General features: G+C 31.0%; 2 protein-coding genes across 2 annotated transcripts; both read right to left on the reverse strand.

Annotated features, from left to right (window-relative positions):
* Positions 1 to 6,316: 6,316 nt before the first annotated feature.
* On the reverse strand, positions 6,317 to 11,786 carry LOC122590911 (kinesin-like protein KIN-14Q). Its single transcript, XM_043763087.1, has 12 exons — positions 11,719 to 11,786; positions 11,253 to 11,357; positions 10,341 to 11,162; positions 9,679 to 9,760; positions 8,929 to 9,201; positions 8,712 to 8,818; positions 8,155 to 8,333; positions 7,914 to 8,060; positions 7,599 to 7,834; positions 7,059 to 7,270; positions 6,680 to 6,819; positions 6,317 to 6,589 (listed from the first exon to the last, which is right to left on the reverse strand). The coding sequence occupies exons 1-12, from the start codon at positions 11,767 to 11,769 to the stop codon at positions 6,493 to 6,495; spliced, it is 2,451 nt and encodes an 816-aa protein (XP_043619022.1). The 5' UTR covers positions 11,770 to 11,786; the 3' UTR covers positions 6,317 to 6,492.
* Positions 11,787 to 12,699: 913 nt separating this feature from the next.
* LOC122591760 (kinesin-like protein KIN-14Q) lies at positions 12,700 to 13,726 on the reverse strand. The gene is made up of 2 exons (XM_043764004.1): positions 13,616 to 13,726; positions 12,700 to 12,878 (listed from the first exon to the last, which is right to left on the reverse strand). Exons 1-2 carry the CDS (start codon positions 13,713 to 13,715, stop codon positions 12,700 to 12,702), a joined length of 279 nt encoding a protein of 92 aa, XP_043619939.1. The 5' UTR covers positions 13,716 to 13,726.
* Between the last annotated feature and the right edge of the window lie 6,822 nt (positions 13,727 to 20,548).

The following is a 20,548-nucleotide window of genomic DNA, read 5'->3' on the forward strand; positions in this document are numbered from 1 at the left end:
CAAAAAATGACGTGAGACTTTCTAAAGACAAACCTTTTATGTTAGAGTGAATGGATAAGTAATGCTTTTGAAAAAAAAATTGATATTTTGATCTATTTGATTAGTTCCATCTTATTACTTTTGAAGGGTACCAGTTCTGCTACGTATATAAGGCACTTATCGCAGTTTTAATAGTGTTTAGTTTTCAATGTATGCATTCACATTGGTTTTGATGCTAGTAATATATTTGTTGCTGCTAATGTTTACTAGTTCGGCTATGTTTTGGTTTATTGTTAATATATTTGTGATTTTGTCAATGTTAATATTTTTTTTTGCAGTCAAATTGATCAGTTTGTTTAAATAAGATTATTTTAGATTTAAATTAATATCCACTATAAAGGATTATAATCTCACATTAGTAATAGTTAACGGGATTTGAGTTAACGATTGTTTAAAAAAAGTTTGTTTTTAAAGTTTCAAGAAGTTAGATACCTTTTATTGTTAAAAAAAAAAAAGTAGGATACCTTAAATTCAAAAATCAACAAACTTTGATACATTTTTGTACAATTTACCATTTATATAAATATATTATAACTTATATAAATTCACGTAAATAGTGAAGCAGATTAATAATATATTATAACCTATATAAAGTAAATTCACGTGAATAGTGAAGCAGATTAATTAGTACCTGACTCCGCAGCTTGCTTAACTGTTTAATTTTTTATTTTTTAGTTAATGTGTTGTGTAGATATCAGCTTGCTTTATGTTTTATTTGGTTTTATTTTTTTTTTGTCATTATTTTTAAAGTGGTAATGTTTTTAATGTTTTATATTTTAATTATTAGTTATTTTATACTTGATGATTCATGGTGTTACAGTTTTTGTTCTTTTTACTTTCACCATTAAATTTTTTAGCTTATTATTTTTATCTTCAAAGTTCGCATTTTTTTATTTCACCACCAAAGTTTGTGTTCTAAGATTTACGGTGTATTGTTTAACGTCGTGTGTTTTTTGTCTAATGATAATGTTTAACATGTTAAAATTGATGACCAACATTCAAGTCTATGTCTGGTTAATTATAAAACTAGTTAACTTACATATTATATTTCTCACATTTTAAAGACCTCCCTATGTATAAATTTTTTGTTATAATCATCATGCATTACGTGTATATTTAAAACAGGCTATTTAAAATTTCACTTACATATCTAAAAGACGGTTACGCATCAAACTTTAACTTAAGTTCAACCTACTTAACATTAAACTTTTTTATCCAAAAAATATTTATAATCATTGGTTTGTTGTGACTTTTTTTTTTTTTTCTGGAATGGACTTATTATTGTCTCTATTTAATAATCAATAGTGTATGAGAATACCTTTCACAATTGCGTGACCCTTTGGATTTTGATCGTTTACCGTTATTAAAAACATTGAAAATGAATAATTTTAGTTTTGGATGAAAATTGGTTATATTACGAGAAATTGAGTAGGTAAAGTGGGGTCTAAAACGATGACGTTGCCATGTTATTTGTTGGGGACCCTATAGGCTATAGCTGTAAGAAAGCTGGATCCATATATTAATGGATTATTACACTAAAATCGCTACCCCTCTAAAACCACTTTCAAATTTCAACACAAATTGGCAAAAGCAACAATGCTTTTCAATTATCTTTTCCGTTTCTTTATTATCACAAAACAAATTTATTATTTTAAAGTGTGAATTATATTACTCGTAAATATCAAAACATTTATCATATCTTATCTTAATCGAATTCATACTAAAAAAACAAAATAAATCCTCAATTTTAATCGGTCAACAAGAAACATTTATCATCCCTAAAAGAGAAAACTCATTCAGACTATTAAATGTGAAAATTAAATATTTATAGTCACCCTAATATGCATAAGATAAGACTTGAACCTGAGACTATTTATTAAAAAAACAAATCTTATTGTCTCTAGACTATTTGGTACTCACGACCATTCATGATACCCACCTACGACCTCCTATCATTACCATCAATAGTGTAAATCAATGACACGTGTCAAGCTAACTACCCACTCGTGACTAACCTATCACACTTGCAAATAGGTTAGATAAGTAACAAGTAATAAGCTAATTACCAGTATACACCTACAACCTAGCTAGTATACACCTACAACCTAGCTACTTGCTACTGACACCCACGACTTACTTACCACAACCGTAAATTAGCTAGATGGTTTAAGGATATGTTTGGCAAAAGTAGCTGATAGCTGTAACTTTTAGTTGTAGGTGTAAGTAGTAGCTTTTAAGTAAAACTGTTATTTAGAGCTTTTATTTTTTAAAAGTACTTGGTGTAGTAATTGTAGCTACAAATTTAACACTGCATTCTTGAGTTTTTGTTTTGAAATAAAAGAAAAGAAAAGGTAAGAAAGTTGATCTTTTTGCATTCTTGAGTTTTATCTCTTATAAGAAAAGAAAGTGTAAGAAAGAAAAGGTAATGGTTTTTACCCTCAAAAACTTTCTGGCCAATATGACATGATTTGGATGGAAAATATTATTTCCCTATCCTTTCTTCCACTGTCTAATCTTATTATTTCTTTTCTTTCAAAATAAAACTCAAGAATATAGCGTAAGAGGTAGTTGTGTAACTTTTAAAGATTAATAGCTTAATCGAAAAGCAATGTTAGTAAAAGTAACGTTTCATTTTGGAGCTTACTCTTTTAAATAGAAGCTAAAGTTAATTGCATCAAACCAAAGTTTTTTAACACAATAAGAATTTTTTTGTTTAAAATTAAAAGCTAAAACTCTTTAACAGTTCCTAACTTCCTACCAAATATCATCTATATGTATCATGCCAATTACTCAACCTACCACTCACCTACCCTATACTATGTAGGGTATATGCGTATGGTATAATTATAGTTTTAAAATAATAATAATAATAATTAGTTGAAAATTTACAAAAGTAATTTATTTGATATGTATATAACCTTTCAAAAAAATTAAAAAAATAATAAAAAATAACGGACAATAAGGATATCAATCCCCACATTGATTTCGTTGGAGGCTCCACATATATTTGTAGTAGCATATTATCCAAGTTAACTGCAATTTACGAGTATATGTTATTATTTTGCGGGCCATATATGAACTCATATGCATGCTTTGTATTTTATAATTTCTATTATATTTATTTTTTATTACCAATTTGATCTATATATTAATCGTGTCGTGCGGGTCATGTCTTTGTTAGTATTTCGCAAGCCACAGTTGAAAATTTAATGACCCGAAACATTTAATTTATCAGGTTAGAGTTCGTGAATTTAAACATGCAAACCTGCGAACATCTACCAATTAAAACTTCTACATACGTAGTAACATCATATGTATGTTGTATGTATGTTGAAATTTAATAACACTGTATGATCCCATTCTTAACTGCATAATTTACTGATAAAAACACGAAAGCTATATAAACTCGAACTTGAGTAAAAATTTCAACTATATGTGGTTAAACAATGTACTATAAGGTCGCGTTTGGTTCACATAATGTTTTTGGAAGGAATTGAATCTTTCAAAAGAATCGGAATTCGAAGAAATGAAATTTGACGGAATATTTTTGATTTTTTGAAAATTCAAGTGACGGAAAGAATGAAATTCCCTCATCTATCCCCAAGGAATGGAGATTCCATCAAATGATGGAATGTTTACATTATTACGGAATGAGATTCCCCCTTCTTTGAACAACCAAACGCACTAACGAATGGAATTCAATTCTAATTCCATCAAATTCTGTGAACCAAACGCGACCTAAAATTTTAAAAACATATAAAAATAGCGTCAAGCTAAAAGCAAACAAAACAGAGCGATTCGACCAGAAATTGCTAAAAAAATTTTGGACCAATGGCATTTAAAGCAATAATGTATAGATTATAGAGAGTTGGTGGCTAAATTATTAAAAACAGAAGAGTAGGACTGTAAAAGATAAAAATAAAAGCATGAGAAAAGTTTGATGGTAAACTATAAATAGTAAAATGTTGACAAGGGAGAGAGGTGTAGTCGGCAAAATGGATCGGTAAGTTCATCGGCAACCATCGGTAAATCGGCAACACTACAACCTCTTCATCGGCAATAATCGGCTCGGCTCATCGGCACATTCAATCGGCCACATTTGGTCGATGCAAGTGAACGTTGGGTGTGTGTGCATCGAGGTAAACAAAATAAAAAAAATCATATATAATATATATATACACACACATACCGGAAAAATTGGGGGTGTATATGGATAAACTCCGGCGTGCCACCGTCATTGCGTCTACATCATCACCGTCATCATCATCATCGTCGGAAGTGGCTAAACTTCGGCGTGCCACCATCTTCCTTTTTTTTTCCTGTTTCCCGGCAAGTTTTCTAGCGAGTTTATTCTTTTTTTATTCCCGCTTCCCGGCGAGATAGATATATATGTGTAGATATAGAAGAGATATAGATAGATGTAGAATTGATGGTCACAAAGAAGAAGAAAAAAAGGGACGGTCACAAAGAAGAAGAAGAAGCAGGTGGGTGGGAAGAAAGAAAAGGGGGTTGGGTGGGAGATTAAGAAACTAACCGATCGGCACTTTTTTACCAAGTATACCCATAGTTTTGGCAAATATTGGGTACTTTTTGGTAGTTTTTGGGATTGTCACATGTCAAATTGTGATTGGTTAAAAATTTGCCAATTTACCAAAAAATTGGCATTACAACTCCCCCTAAAAGACTAATGGTAGCATATTATAAAAAATAAAAGTTAACAATTATATTAAAAACGTATCTCTGTAGCATTTGTATAAAACATAAAAAAAGAACTCGTATATTATTTCAAATGATAAAAACCAAAGGTTTGTAGCTAAAATATATGGATAATTTTATAATAATTAATATGTAAGGGGAAATGATGGGAACTAAACAGTTTCTTACTTCTTCTCATATCATCTTTTCCACTTCTTTACACGTGACCTACCCTTCCTCATGTGACTGGTGAAGATGGGAATTGCCCGCATTACAAATGGTATTTCCAATATGCAGAGTAACCCAATTTCCTTTAAATAAGGTTATAATTGTAAGGTAGCGCTTTTGTAAACAATTGGGTTGGATGTTCCAGTTGGTCCTTTTATTTTTATGTATGAAATATAAAATGGGTTTAACTTTTTTTTGAAAATAATTGGGCTGGATGGCCCAGTATTTGTGATTTATAAGTTTGTTTGCTTAGCATTTGTAGTCTCATTCAACAATAGATTACATACATTTTGTAATAACGAGTTGGGTACCCATGTAATGCAGCGGCGATGGCGGTAACAGGTGATGCTAGTGACGTGGTTATTAATCTAAAAGTAATTGACGTAAATGGTACTTTAGTTATTTTATAGTTAAGAGATGTATCTTTTGTAAATAACTATATTAAGAATATTATAGAGATTTAGATGGAAATATTAAATTAATTAATAAATGAGATAGATAGTTGGATAAATATGGGTGTAAAATTTTTTAGGGATATATTGGGAAGATTTAGTGTGAGTTAGAAAATGTGTTGAAAATTAAGGATATTTTGGGTATTTTAAAGGTAGAGAGTTGAAAAGGGAAGAGTAGTTTGTTTATTAATATAACGAGATGAGTACCCGCACAATGTGGCGGCGGTGGCGGCAACGGGAGGTGCTGGTGGGGTGATGGTAACAATGTGATTATTAATCTAAAAGTGATTGATGTAAATGTTAGTGTATTTATTTTATGATTAGCTAGGGGATGCATCTTTTGCAAATAACTTTATTAAGAGTATTATAGAGATATTAGGTGAAAATATTTAAATTAATGAATAAAGAAGATAAATAGTTTGGATAAATATGGGTGTAAAATATTTTAAGGATATATTAAGTAGATTTAGTGTGTGAGTTAAGAATGTGTTGAAAATTAAGGATATTTTTGGTATTTTAAAAGTAGAGAGTTAAAAAGAGGGGAGAGGAGTTTGTTTATTAATATAATATAGATATAGATATAGATAATAATTGTTTTTCTGTACATTATCTCATTGATAATAGGGAAAAAATGAACATAGTCGAACTTTTCTTCTAGGAACATGCCCGGTATAGCTAAGCGGCCTAAGTTCCTTTTTTTCCATAGGTTGTTTAGAAGTCGTTACTGCCTTGGCACAATCGAGCTCCTTTCAGGTTTTGTCATTTGTCTTGGTTGTTTCTCACTACTTCTTCGAGTTACTTATTAGTTTGCTACTTTTATGTTATTTAATATGCCCAATATGATTGCTTTCGTATTTGTATTTTTATTGTCAAACATGTTTCTACATGTTCATTCTCTTTGCTTTTCTATAATTACAACATTTATACAACAAAAAAAATAGACATTTCTTCATCTAAAAACCTATATAACCTTCGCCAACATCCACTAATTTTGACACAGGCATAAGTCGTGATCACCAAATCACAAAGCCATGAGATGAGACACATACATTTTACATCTGCAAAAATTAACAGCACCTTACTTGCCGACCTTCTTTTTCTTATCAAGACTAGTTGATGGCTTCCCAAACTTGGTAGCTGCTAACGCACCGGCTGCAATCTTTTTTATCGGATTCCTGATGCAAAACAAAAAAGTCGGTAAATACAAATAAAAAAAAGTTCTTTTGAACTAAAAAATGAGCGACAAATGGTTATTATGATCATACTTGCTTGGTTGCTTTGAACTTGTACTCTTGGATTTTGTTGACCCACTTTCGTCTGGATCGTCTTCTAAACCACCAGTATGCTTTCCAACCAAATCCCCGAAACCAGATTCTTTTCCACTTCTTGGTGAACTCATTGCTAACTGCATTCTCAAAAAATTCAGCATTAGCATGAATCATGTGTTACTAAAAGGTCAGGAAATCAGTTCCAAACCATTCAATATAAATGGGTTAATTGGGTTGTGTGATATTTCAAAAAGACCATAAAATACAAAAATAAGCTAAAAGATGACCGAAAAGTGTCAGCAGCTCACCAGACTGGCCCCTTACAACCCATCGTGACCTGCCCTTATACATGAAAAGATTAATGGATGTTACTCACCTGTTGCCATTGAGGGTCTCCGGATTCTTTTTTAGCTAAGGCAGCCTTCAAGTAACAAATCTGCTCTTTCAGATCCCTTGCTTCTGGAGACTTTCCACATCCACCATCAAGCATTGAAAACCTTTCAACAAATTTGAATGTGCCAAGTGTGTCTCCCGCTTTATCGATATCTGGATGTACTTGAACAAACATGAGTATCTTTGCTTGCGCTCCTAGCCAACCATAAACCAAAGAGGTAACTCAATAAGATTTCATCTAAACTTCTACGTTGCGTTGTAGCTAAAAGAGGATTTGGTCAAACGGGTTGAACAGGTTGAAAGGTACTAAAGTCTCCTTGTAGTTATATTGACTTTCTACTTGTTTTTGTAACCATAGGAAAGAAGTTAAATATTTAAATCTTTTTAAATAAGGGACATTAGGATAACTGTGGGTCAACACAATCTGCCCCGACCCATTTCAACCCGAACTGTTAAGCAACTTGCCTAACCCATCCATCATGCCACCTCTAACTTTTATAAACGAGACAATAAAAATGTGTACCTAGAGCATCTTGAAGCAACTGTGTGAGTTTACAAGCCTTGTAAGGAACACGAGAACTTTTATTGGTGAGAGCTACCAAGACATCTCCTAGGTCAGAAAGTGATTTTTTTATGTACGTTACTTCATCATTAGAATCATCTAGCTTTTCATTCCCGGCAAGGTCAACTAGATGCATGCAGCCTTTCACTTTTGTCCCGGATGTCACATCTTTCCCGAAAACATACACCGTAAGGAAACTACACAAGTATAGAATATCTTTAATCACCATAGCATAAAAGCCAATATAAGATATTCAATAGATGCTAAAGTTTTCACCTGTGTGATCGACTACTATGATCATTCACTGAACGATTCTTTTTACAAAGGTTCATTAGCTTTATAACATCATCTGTTGATGAAACTGGTACAAGATGTGCATCGGGTATATTTATCCCCTTCTTTGAGCTGCTACTGACCTCTAATGTGAAAAAGTTGTTAAGAAAAAGAACCAATATAAATCGATAATAGCTAGCTACTTTTAAAAACAAACAAGTGTAAGAGTTGATAGTAAGGATATATCTTTGTACTTTCATCTTCCACGAGGAGATCCCTGATTTCATCATTGTAAATTTCAACCATAGTGATAGAAATCTCATAGTTCATGAGGTTCTTTCGCTCTTCTGAGATGAGGAACAGATCATTTAATGCCCTGTATCCTACACCCATTGTTTCTTGTGTTAGGTCATCTGGCCCATTCTACAAACACACAAGTGAATGTATATCATAGTCATCATTCCACTTCCAATAATCAAACTTAGAGAAAGAAATTGTGACCCATTTATTCGGGTTATATTTCATCTCTAAATGTTAAAACATGTAGACTCAAAAAATTAGCTTTTTAAAGAAATGGGTCAAAAGTTGCCCAATATGTATTTTTAAATCATGATACATCTTTTTCTAAAAACTAGATCATTAGTGTTTTTAATCATATCTGATACGGTATTACATAAAGTGTGCATACTCAACCTAATCCCTAACAAAAAGTAATACTTTTTTTTTATCTATACACATTTTGAGCCATTACTCATCCTGCTTATTTTGCCACTCTAATCGAATCTTCAAAGAGTTTCTTACCAATGTGTAAGTTTTTCCAGAACCCGTTTGACCACATGCAAATATGCATACATTGAATCCATCAAGAACTGAACGTATCAATGGTTGGGTGTCCGAAAAAACCTCTTCTGCAAGACCAATAGAAACAATACCCATGCCAGTTATTAATAAGTGAAAAGACCAATCATCATAAATTCATGAACAGATTAGATAACTTAAGGGACTTTAATCTTATAACCTTGAGTCGAAGTCGGACCAAAAACTCTATTAAACATAGATGCTTTTCGACCCTCTCTTCCGGATTTTGAAGGAACAATAATTGCTACAGTCTCTTCGTCCATGTAATCCACGCTTGTTACATGATTCTCTTCTCCAGGCAAAAAGGGTCTCACTCTACAATAGACCCTGATACTTCCTTTTAAGTCCTGCACTTGATTATATAGCTTTCTATTTTCTTCTAGAACCTTCTTGTACCCGGCTGCAGCTTGGCATAAAGTTCCCACATGCTTTCCTAAAAACCAATCCTATTTTTTCAATTTGAATCCTTACTAGAGCTACGTGGCAAGATTGACGGGTTGTGTTACTGTGTGACAGGTCAATATAATTTCTAGTTGAAACACATAATTTCTCGGTATAGGTCAGAAAAGAGTCACGTAGACCCACAAAAACGAAAGTTCCCCTCTCCATTTTTTTTTCATAAATAATTAATGTGTTAGTATGATTATGAAAACCAATACTTTTACATTAATAATATGAATTTCTAAACAATAATAATAAAAGAGGTTGCATTCATCAATAATAGATTTTGAGCAACTTCCAACCAGTTGGACCTATTCGAGTTGTTCCCCTTTAGGTTAGCTTTTGTTACTTGATGTATAAAGTTGTATGAGATACATCAGAACCCAAGTTGATCCTCTCTCAAGTAAATGAGTTGAAATTGTCACCTAAATACTTACTTGGAGATCTTGTTTTATAATAAACACAGTACCTAGATTTTCAGCATCGTCTTGGCAATTCTTTTGCATCGACCGCACGTCTGTTTTTGCAGTAGAAAGGGTGCCTTGCAGCTCCTGAATGACATCAAAAGCTTCTATCAGGCATGTACACATAATAACCATTAGCTATGACTTTGGAATTAGAGCATCTAAGTTGACATGGTTTGAATATATTTTTTGTATATATTTCATATATCTAATAGTTCTTGCATAAAAAAGAAAAGACTTGGATGTCAATTAGTAGTTTCAATGATGTTAACTGTTAAATATTTCATCTTGATTTAGATCATTTTCACGAAAGGAAATTTTTCTAGTATTTTCTTGAGATACCGAAATTGTTAAATAAAGTGCAATGAATGATCATATAACGAGTTTGGCTTTGAGAGGGAAAATTCAACCAACTTACATGTAAGTGTATCTATTGGGGTAAATTTTAACCTGTAGCAGATCATTCAGAAGGTAGATTATAACAAAATGGGTCTAAAGTCACCCACAATGTCCTTAAATGCATAAAAGGTTTTAAACGATATTACTCAAAAACCAGTTTCATCATATTTGGTACACTAATTTGCGGAATAACAAGTGTTACGGGTCAACTTGGTCCCACCTTTCACCCAAATCACCCGACCCACCCATTTTGCCACCTTTATTATACCTGTAATTCTTTATCCTGTTGCTCAGTTAGCTCCTTCCGCTTTGTAGGGTTTACATTTAGTTTGTTATATTCATCCATTTTTCTTTTAAATTCCTCCTTCTTTCTAGCCCTTTCTTTTTCTCTCTTTTCTTCGTTCTCTTTTTCAATCCGCTCTTGCTCCTCCTCCTCCTTTCTAATCCTTTCTTCTTCTTCTAGAAATTCTCTCTCCCTATTAATCCGTTCTAGCTCAAATGCCGAAAGTTCCTCCTGTTTAGCCTTTTCTTTTAGTGCAAGAAGTTCTTTCTGTCTTTTTATTCGTTCTTGCTCCTTTCTCTCTTTTTCTTTTTGGGCTTTTAATTCTTTCTCTTTTTTGATACGTTCTTTTTCCTTTGCACGTCTTTCTGCAGCTTCCTTTTTAGCCTTTTCTTTTTGTGCTATCAGTTCTTGTTGTCTCTTGATGCGTTCTTGCTCCCTTGCAGCTCTTTCCTCTTCTTGCTTTCTAGCCCTTTCTTTTTCTGCTAATAATTGGTTCTCTCTATTGATGCGTTCTTGCTCCTTTGCCGCTTTCTCAGCTTCCTCCTTCTCTTTATTGATACGTTCCTGTTCCTTGATGCGTTCTTGCTCCTTGATGCTCTCTTGTTCCTTGATCCGCTCCTGCTCCTTGATGCGTTCTTGCTCTTTGATGCGCTCTTGCTCCTTTGCAGCTTTATCAGCTTCCTCCTGCTTTTTAGCCTTTTCTTGTAGTGCCAGTAATTCTTTTTCTCTATTTTTTTGTTCTTGCTCCTTAACGTAATCCTCTTTCGTAATCTTTGGCATTGATTCTTCCTTTTGATCTTTGTTCTTCTGCTGCCATCCAGGTTAACCAAATGTTATCTTTGAATCACATTGTGAATCCTTAAAATCAAAATGGAGTATTTTGGATCATGAAGGTACCTTTATAGCTTCTGTACTAGTGCTAGGAGGCTCGTCTGCAATTGGATGTACAGCCAATCTACCTTCAAATTCCTCTTTGACTTTATTCAATATATTCTCAACAATCTACACAAAAATGAAAGAAAAGATTCAAAATGTTTATAACATTGTTTTGGACCAAATAAATGCTAAAAAGGTGTGAAAATGATGATAAAAGAAACGTTGTTGCCGGAAAAATGGAGAATTGTTGTCTTGAAAATGATTTGTAGCCTGAAATTTGCCAAAATCTAGTCAAAGGTACCATATATGTACAATTTTAAAAAATTCATTGGATATACAGTTCAATAAAAAAGTACATGGTTCAACCTTGTACAAATCGAAAGGTACATTTTTATTTTTAGCCTTAAACTCTACTTTTTAGAGTAACTTTTGGATATAAACAAGTGATCTATTCTAAATAGTAGTAATGAAGTCAAAGAGAACTCACAATAGGAATGTCTTCTTCCTCTTTATCCTCAAGAAGATCACAAACAATCATGTATAGTGGCCCAGAATTACTCTGCAAATAACACATTCATTAGAGTGCCAAAGGAAATTGCATGTATCCAACTCTCAAACCATCTAGTGTATGTATCAAACTTTAATTTATTTTTCTGTTGTATGTATATGACCTCTTATAACTTGTGGACCACTGATGTGGCACCGTCTTCATGACGGTTGCCAGATAAGAAAAAATTGCTTGTTACCTGATGAAGAGGTAAACAGATACATATGATAGCAATGGACTGAAAGCTTGATATGTATAATTCATGTTTTTAAAGTTTGATGCATACAGTAGTAAGTCAAGACAAGTTTGATACACTTCATGCACTTGTTAGAAAAAGTAAACCTCTTCAATAAAGTCATTTCCCTCCCCAATTGGATCCATCATATCCAGTGACTTTTCACTCATAGATTGGGTTCTTGACATGCCAGGAATGGACGAATCTGAGTTTCTGCGAATAAATGACTTCCCGCTTGCAGATAATCTCGAAGCCCATGCAAATTTACGTGCCCCCGTTTCACAATAAGCTTTCAGGCCTAGGATAGTGTTCACCACTTTTGAAAAATCTCCCCCCTAGATATATGATTTTATATATAAAACACATTAAACTACCATTATATCTATCTATATCTATATCTATACTATATTTTATAGTTTATTTTTACATGCACTCAAGGAAATTAAGTAAAGTACCTGTTCTAAATCAGAGGGAGAGAAAGTTGGAAGGCCTAAATCTTTTATGGCAACAAGAAAGTTTGTAACATTTTCCAAGTAAGCAGCTTGAGCTTCTGAATCAGGTATATGACAAACAGCCGATGGCGCTTTCACAACCTACGTACACGATTAAACTTTATATGGTCAACCGAATGAAATAACAAAAAATGAAGAAAAAATAGACCGTGAAATTAAAAGAAAATGAGGAGCTTAATTAATTACATTAGGAACCGCATTAGGCTTAATCTTATTAAGAACATTGCAGAGGATCATTCCACTTCTTAATCCTTGCCTAAAATCTAACTCGGATGGCTCAGCTGGTAAATCTCTTGCAGCCACTACACCCACTCTTTTTCTTAGCCATGTTGCTGCATCATATCTGTCTGTTGCTGCATATATATTTCATACACCCCATCACCCATATTTTAGTTATCAACAATCAATCAATAGAAAAAACTGACGCAGAAGCATCTAAATTGATGTAGAATCATCCAAAATTTTATTTTCTTTATTATTGACTCTTTAGTTTCTTTAGTACTTAATTAAAAATGTTAAGGTTTATTGTTATAAACTTATAATTCCATCTATAATTATAAATTGGGGTCTAAGTTATGTTAGTAAGAAGCTATCAAATACAGTATATGAAAAGTCATTTTCTTCCTATCACAAGTGTGTAGTGCGTGAATTTTCCTAATTATTCTTCTTGAGTCAACGAATATTAGAATAGTTGTTCCTGGTATTTTTGTGAATGAACAGATTCAATTATTAATCAAATTTTCTGTTGCATCAAAAACATATAACATTGTATATGTCAACATATGCTTAAAATACACCCTGTAGGGCGTATCGATAAAGCTTTTATGGAGCCTACAACAAATATACTAACACAGTAACACATTAATTTACTTCTACGGGCTTGAAGCTTTCGAAACATGAAGTTCTGAGATGATTTTTTTTTCTTTTATTTGTATATAGTGTATCATAACTTGATACGATTTGGGACCTAACCCGTAGCTTTATAAATTTTACATTTGAAACACGTCTAAAAACGCGTTTTTGAACTAAAATTAATCACATAAACACAAACCATTACATGCATAATTAAACAATTAACAAAATGACTTACGATCCTCGGCATCCATCATGCATTCATAGTCAGGATCATCAATCTCTTCTGCCATTTTATTTGACAAATAATTTTCCGCCACTAAGTAATCCAAACTCATATAATCATATGTTGATTCAAGAAAGGTTTTGGAAAGGAAAAAAAAAACAAGAAAACTAACGTTGTTTTTTTGTTTTTGTTTATGAGAATAATTGTTTGGATGGACCGAAGCTTGTTCCTAGCCTCTTGTTGTAATGAAAAAAACATTGGTTGGTTTATGAATTCTCTCATTTTGCATGCCATTGTTCTTCATCGTTTTCAAGCTTTTCTTGTTACTTCCATGTGTCTAAATAGAAACTTATAAATGGAAATAGAATGATTTAAGTTTAAAAAATGGTCCATAAATATATATGTCAAACTAGCATTTGATGTTTCTATAATCTTTTTAATTTATCTTTGTGATGTTAATTAATTTTTATTTAAACAGTAAATTTGGGCTCGCGTCTTTTCATGTACCCAACTATAATTAGAAGACAATTTTTAGGAAAACTTTTTCAACTTTAAATCAATTTTGTCATTTACTCAACCTAGTTGACCCAAAGCGTCTCACACATAATTATACTCCTTTATGATACAAACTGAGAGTTTCTAATTTAATATTTTTTTTTTACTCAAAATATCTTTGGACACAAACAAAACTCTACACGCACATCATTTCCCCATTTTTCCTCCTCTGAATACACACACAAATACACATATCTCATCATAACTACCCATTGTCGTCAATCACGGCATGCAATCCATTACCACAGTAGCCATAAATCCCTAAAATTATCACCATTTAGCCGTCATAACGAGCGGGCATCCATCTAATAAATATATAATAACAACAGAATAACAATAATACTTGATAACGTTTAGGTGAGACAGATATGGGGAACACATTTAGATATTTGAAACCATTGTTTGTTGTGCTGGAGATTTTTGGTTAAACACTTACGCGCTCATTGTTGATACGAGCTTACTTGCTTAATTAGCGAGCCATGTGTTCTAAATATTTTTATCTATGTATACCAACAAACTTTGTAAAAGATGACACTTCAAGGCGAAAATTGTTAGCTTATGCTTCTTTTTTTTTGAAAGCCACTGAGTAAAGAACAACAACACGTAGAGAACATTGGCATTATAAGAGTTTAAACTTTGATTGTTTGTTAGCAATTTTTTTTTACATGGTTCAATATTGTTGATCGCTAATTGATAGAGGACCGACTAGTTAAATCCTTTGTGTAGCTAGACTATGGATTTGAAACTTACATAGATAGGTGGGTTATTTTGGGACAGATGATCGGGCTCTGGGGCTCAATGGTTCTTATTTTGTATTATTAATAAATTTTGGGACAGACTTGCAAGAGATTTTTGTGGGGTTTTCAATAGGTTTTTTGAAACTGGGAAAATAAGTAGAGGCTGCAGCTCCTCTTTTATCACTCTTGTCCAAAAAGTTAAAGATCCTGAAAGCTTATATGATTACCGACCCATTGCTTTGGTTAGTATGATTAATAAGGTTATCTCCAAAGTCCATTAATGGTATATTAGGTATTTCTTATTTTTATTTGGAAGTTTTTTATTATCTTTTTTAAAGCTAAATTTCAAAATGTATTAAAAGTTAACAAATTACATAATTAAAACTAACATTTTTTTTTGTTTTTGACAAACTTTTCCAAAGTTTTAATGGTTATGCTTATGCATATTGAAATTTCATACATAAAATCACATGATTTAAAAGTTTTGAAATTTATTAATTGTGATATATTATATTCAAACTTGTTCTTTTTCTGTGTTTACTCACATATATAATTATAGTTTACTGTACGAACCCTTTTATGAAATAGATAACAATTCAGGACGTGATCGTATATATTTTTTTATTATTCATAAATAATTATGTTAAAACAAGCTAGGGAAAATATACAATTACAGGTTTTTTTTTTTTTCCAGCATTAAGTGTTAATCGTATTAAGTAGCTGAATGTATAAATAATATATGTATTACTTTAATAAAAAAAAGTAATTAACGGTTATTTTTGTTTATTAATTAAAAAAAAACATAAAGTTTGTCTGAATGCATTAAGTTATTAATTATTAAATGTATTAAGTTAGATAAAAAAAAAAAGACCTACGTCTAATATAAATTAGAAAAATGATAGAGTATCTTACACCCCCTTATATCATTAATTAAGTTATCCAATATTTAGTTAAAAAGGGTTATAATATATATGAAATAACAATAACTTTATAAGCTTTTTGTACACATCAAAAAGAAATTTTTGAAAGAGGAAGAAAATGCATACTATCATAGAAATAGCTACATTAAGACAGAATTAAAAACTAGGGGTGATTGTGATTGTATTTTACACCCGAAATTAAGAATGTAAATAAATACAAAACGAGAGAAATATAGTCGAGCGTTGCGACAATGATGGAGGTGGCGGCGGTGGTGGTGATGTGATGGTGGCGGCAGTAGTATCGGTGACGGGTGATGGTGACGAGCGGCGGTAGTGGCGGTGGTGGCAGCGGAGATTGGCGGTGGTGGCGGTGACACCGGTGAGTAGTGAAAGTTATTGATGTAATGTGAGCTATGATGTGTGGTACATCACGCATTAGAATGTGTACATTATTAAAACTTAAAATAAATATTGAAATTTTAAGTTCAATATTGAAAATCAAAAATTAATTTGCTTTATAATATAATACAGATAGATATAAATAGGTATTTGGGGATATCTTTAGGATATTAAAAAAATTGCTTAAATATCTAAAAATAGATTTGTAGTTTGTATTATAATGGATTATAAATATAAATATAGATATATGCTTCCCTTTGTAAGGGTTGTGGTTCTATTTTTTAATAAACAACATTATAGAAAAAGAATGTGTATGTATATCCTCTTTCAAAATCGCGTGACAATCGTTACATTAGGATATATTATTTTTCATACACATTTACAAAACAGCAGCTAGATATATTTTTCCATAAATTTAAATATTAAAAATATAAAAAAAAAAATAGTTAATGTAAATGTAAAAATGTAAATAAAATCAAAATTAAGTTATGTAATTTTGAAACACCATATATTTATTTCATTAATACTACATAATAAAATGAATAACCCCCATGTTGAAAGTTATATGATGAAAAATGTCTAAACTACCATCCACACAAAAACTCCACCCTTTTCATTTGTAGTCATTCACGCACACGTAACTTCATCTCAATATCCCTCTCTCTGATTCTTTCATTTGCACCCTGCTAATGGTATCCGCTGCAACGAGCAAGTACCATGCTACTATTTTGTAATAGTTCTTCGTAAAAAAAAAAATTTGGTATTTTTTTGATCTTCTATCTTTGATGCATACCAACATCTGGAATCTCATTGATTTAATTCGAGAGATTTCGATATACAATTGGCCGTATGTTAGATTCCTAATTAGTCAATTTATGTAATATTTTAACTTATTAATTCAGGGAAAGACTCCACAGACTCGTCACTCTAAGAAGACGAACCTAAGATCTATGAGTAAAACCAGGGATCCATCAAGCAGTTAATTTTTTTATTTTTTGTAGAACAACAATTGTTAAATATGAATGACTCAAACTATAACAGTAACATATAAAATGGAATGGTGAACGGTGTTAAAAAAATTGGAACTTGTGCAATATTTTAGATAAATTTCAATTTTACTCTTTCATTTAATTCTTTATTTACATTTATTGTAATATCAATTAGTCAAAAGAATATAAAATTAACCAAATTAAATTTTCAATAATATTATTATAAATCAACAGTCAACATTATAATAATTAGTAATGTTTTACAGCTATCTCTATTACACAATTATTACGGACGTAGAATGTCGCCAACTTTAATTTTTTAACCTTGTATGTGCTAAATTATATTAAAAATTAAAAATATATATATATATACATATATATCTACCAATCTATACTCTATATTAAAGAAAATACCCCCATGTTGAAAGTTATATGGGAAAAATGTCTAAAATGCCCTCCTATGTAATATTTTCACCTACAAGGCTACAACCCTTTAAAATATTTTCACATGCACTATTCTCTTAACATTAATAATTAAATTACACTATCAATCCTTTATTTTTCTAAAATATCTTCATTAACCTTTTAAATCAATTACTTTTATATGAATTATCTACGGCACTCGACGTCGCATCCACCACCAACACTCGCCTCCACCATCACACCGTCGTCGTCACTACCACCGCCGCATCGCGCGGGTACAATGCTAGTAAACTAAAACAGGATTAACGCATTCTTTTATCAACACATGACACATTTTTTAAACGACAAGTGTCCGTTTTAGTATCCTTAATTAAATCAAATAAAAACTCTTATTTTTTTACTTAACTTAGAATATTTGTTAACTACCAATAAACATAAACATTAATTCACCTGATAATAATAAGTCATCTTAAGTCGGGGTCGGTCGGGAGTTTCGACTATGAAGTCGTTTACGTTGTGAGTTCTCATAAATTTAGATGTGTTTCAAGTTTTTTTTTTTTTTTTAAAAAACCTAAAAGATTGACATTTGTTTATTATGAAATCTTTTTACGTGCGAACTATACAGGTTTCAAGCCCAAAAAGTTTCTAATCAAATTACATAAACAAAAAATCTACTTAGTTTGTCCAAATTATTAATAATGCTAACATATATTAATCAATTTATACATCGTAGACGTATTAAATAATTCCTCCCAATGGAGGTACAATTCTTTCAAGAGGTACAATTCTTCGATCAATTTCGAAAATCACTACTTTTTAGGGTTTTAAATATGTAAAATAAACGGAGGTACAACTTTTCGATCAATTGTGAAAATCACTATTTCTTGGATTTCAAAGAGGTAAAACAATTATACTTATGTTTGATGTTAATCTACCAATAAACTAAAACTGGATTGAGATATTCTTGAAACGACACGTGGCGTAATCCTTGATCGACACATGTCCTTTTAGTTTATTTACTTTATTAAAGTAGTTTTTTTAATTGTATATAAATTCAATTTTCTTATTAGACTTAAAATTAAACTATAACTCTTAACTTATAGATACAAAACACATTATAATCTTATTTGATTGATCGTTTTCGCATTAATAAAATTGTCTCATTTTATTTCTCAATTATTCAACTCCTATCACTTATATTACTCATCTTTTATTATAATAAAACACAGTTGCTCTAGTAACTTATCGACTAATCACAACTCTCGATTTCTTAATGTTGACTTTTGTTTTCAATTTTGACTTTAATTTATCCTTTTTTTGTTTTTCATAACAAATTTACATTTTTTACCCAATAACTTCTATATAATAAATAAATAATAATAACTAATATGTATACGATACACTAATGGCTATAATTTATCCAATAAAATAATAAAAAAATTTACACTTTTTTGTTTTCCATCACAAATTTATATTTTTTACCCAATAATTTTAATACAATAAATAAATAATAATAGCTAATATATATCGGATAGAATAATAGCTAATTGTTCTATCATATATATATAGGAAAGGGGAATATAAAACTGTCCGACATCTAAGCTTAGGTGTGGAACCCCTCACATACTAATATTTTATTATTTAATGAATAAATGTATGGCCCCCATTGATTTTTATGGTTTAAAAAATTAATATGTGAGTGTCCAACGTCTAAGCTTAGGTACCTAATAGCCTTATTCCCATCCCATATATATATATATATATAATATTAGTTAAAAATAAATTAAATTTAATGTAATTATATTAAGATTTTAATAGTAATTATTGTTCTATTTTAATTTTAATATACACTAAAACATAGTTGAACTAAAAACTTATTAATCAATCATATTGATCGATTGCATTAAATTGACTCTCGCTGATATTATCATTTAGTTTTTTAGATAATTTTATTTAACTAATAAAAAGCAAATAACTAAAATATTTTTACAGTGTTATTAAAGTTGGTTTCTATCTACAAAGCCCGGTTTCATACATGAACAATTGTACGTTGGTGTATCTCGAGTTAAGTCGAGAGGGGCTTTAAGGTGTTAATACGTGACAAAGATGATAAGACAAAAAATACTACAACAAATTTCGTCTATAAATAAGTCTTTCAAATGATGAAGTATGGTATGTGTTTCCAATGTTCTTTTATTACATTTATTTTCCTTCTATTAGCTTAACATTTTTGCATTTGAATTGAACACTTAGTATCTGCTTATATCTTTAACTTTAAACTTATAAGCTTTTATGAGTTACATGTAATAATGTCTAATATTAATAATATCGTAAGTCTTGTGTCCAGTGTTTGACACAAGTCTAAAATCTAGTAATAAGTTAAAAACATGAAAACCTCAAAAAATTGAGTTTACAGTCCGAAATCACAAGGCTATTTGCCATCATCCTTTATGCTTACAAGTTACGATTTTGATGTGATTTTAAAATTTTAAAGTAAATCCAAAACTATAACTAAACATGTATTATATTTATCATTACTGTTTATTATAACTTCGCTACGATCATCAGTATACATTAACCACATTTCATACTCCCAAATCGTGCATGCATTCGAATTTCTTTACGATACAATCTATATGTCTACCGTACATCGTATGGGTATTAGGACTAATATATATATATATATATATAATATATATATATATATATATATATATTGTCGTGCAAAGTACAATTATATTCGTAATAAAATATATGTGATCATTAATTTTTTTTTAAAAACATAAATAGATAATTACTTTAGAAGAAGACAATGTTTTTGGAAGTGTGGGAAATATGTTATGCAGTTACAAATTACAAGTTGGCGTGTATATCTATGTATCTTATAAATGTATATGTATGTATATAAAGCACAACTGAAAC

This window comes from Erigeron canadensis, chromosome 3 (genome assembly GCF_010389155.1).
Source record: "Erigeron canadensis isolate Cc75 chromosome 3, C_canadensis_v1, whole genome shotgun sequence".
NCBI classification, from domain to species: domain Eukaryota; kingdom Viridiplantae; phylum Streptophyta; class Magnoliopsida; order Asterales; family Asteraceae; genus Erigeron; species Erigeron canadensis.

Bases quoted from the DNA above. Each gene is read 5' to 3' on its own strand.
- LOC122590911 (XM_043763087.1), bottom strand. From the start codon at position 11,769: ATGATTGTTTGTGATCTTCTTGAGGATAAAGAGGAAGAAGACATTCCT. The intron at 11,358-11,718 runs GTGAGTTCTCTT...ATTTTTGTGTAG, and splicing joins AGGAAGAAGACATTCCTATT to ATTGTTGAGAATATATTGAA. The intron at 6,590-6,679 runs GTATGATCATAA...GTTTTGCATCAG, and splicing joins AGTTCAAAGCAACCAAGCAA to GAATCCGATAAAAAAGATTG.
- LOC122591760 (XM_043764004.1), bottom strand. From the start codon at position 13,715: ATGAGTTTGGATTACTTAGTGGCGGAAAATTATTTGTCAAATAAAATG. The intron at 12,879-13,615 runs GTAAGTCATTTT...ATATATATGCAG, and splicing joins CATGATGGATGCCGAGGATC to CAACAGACAGATATGATGCA.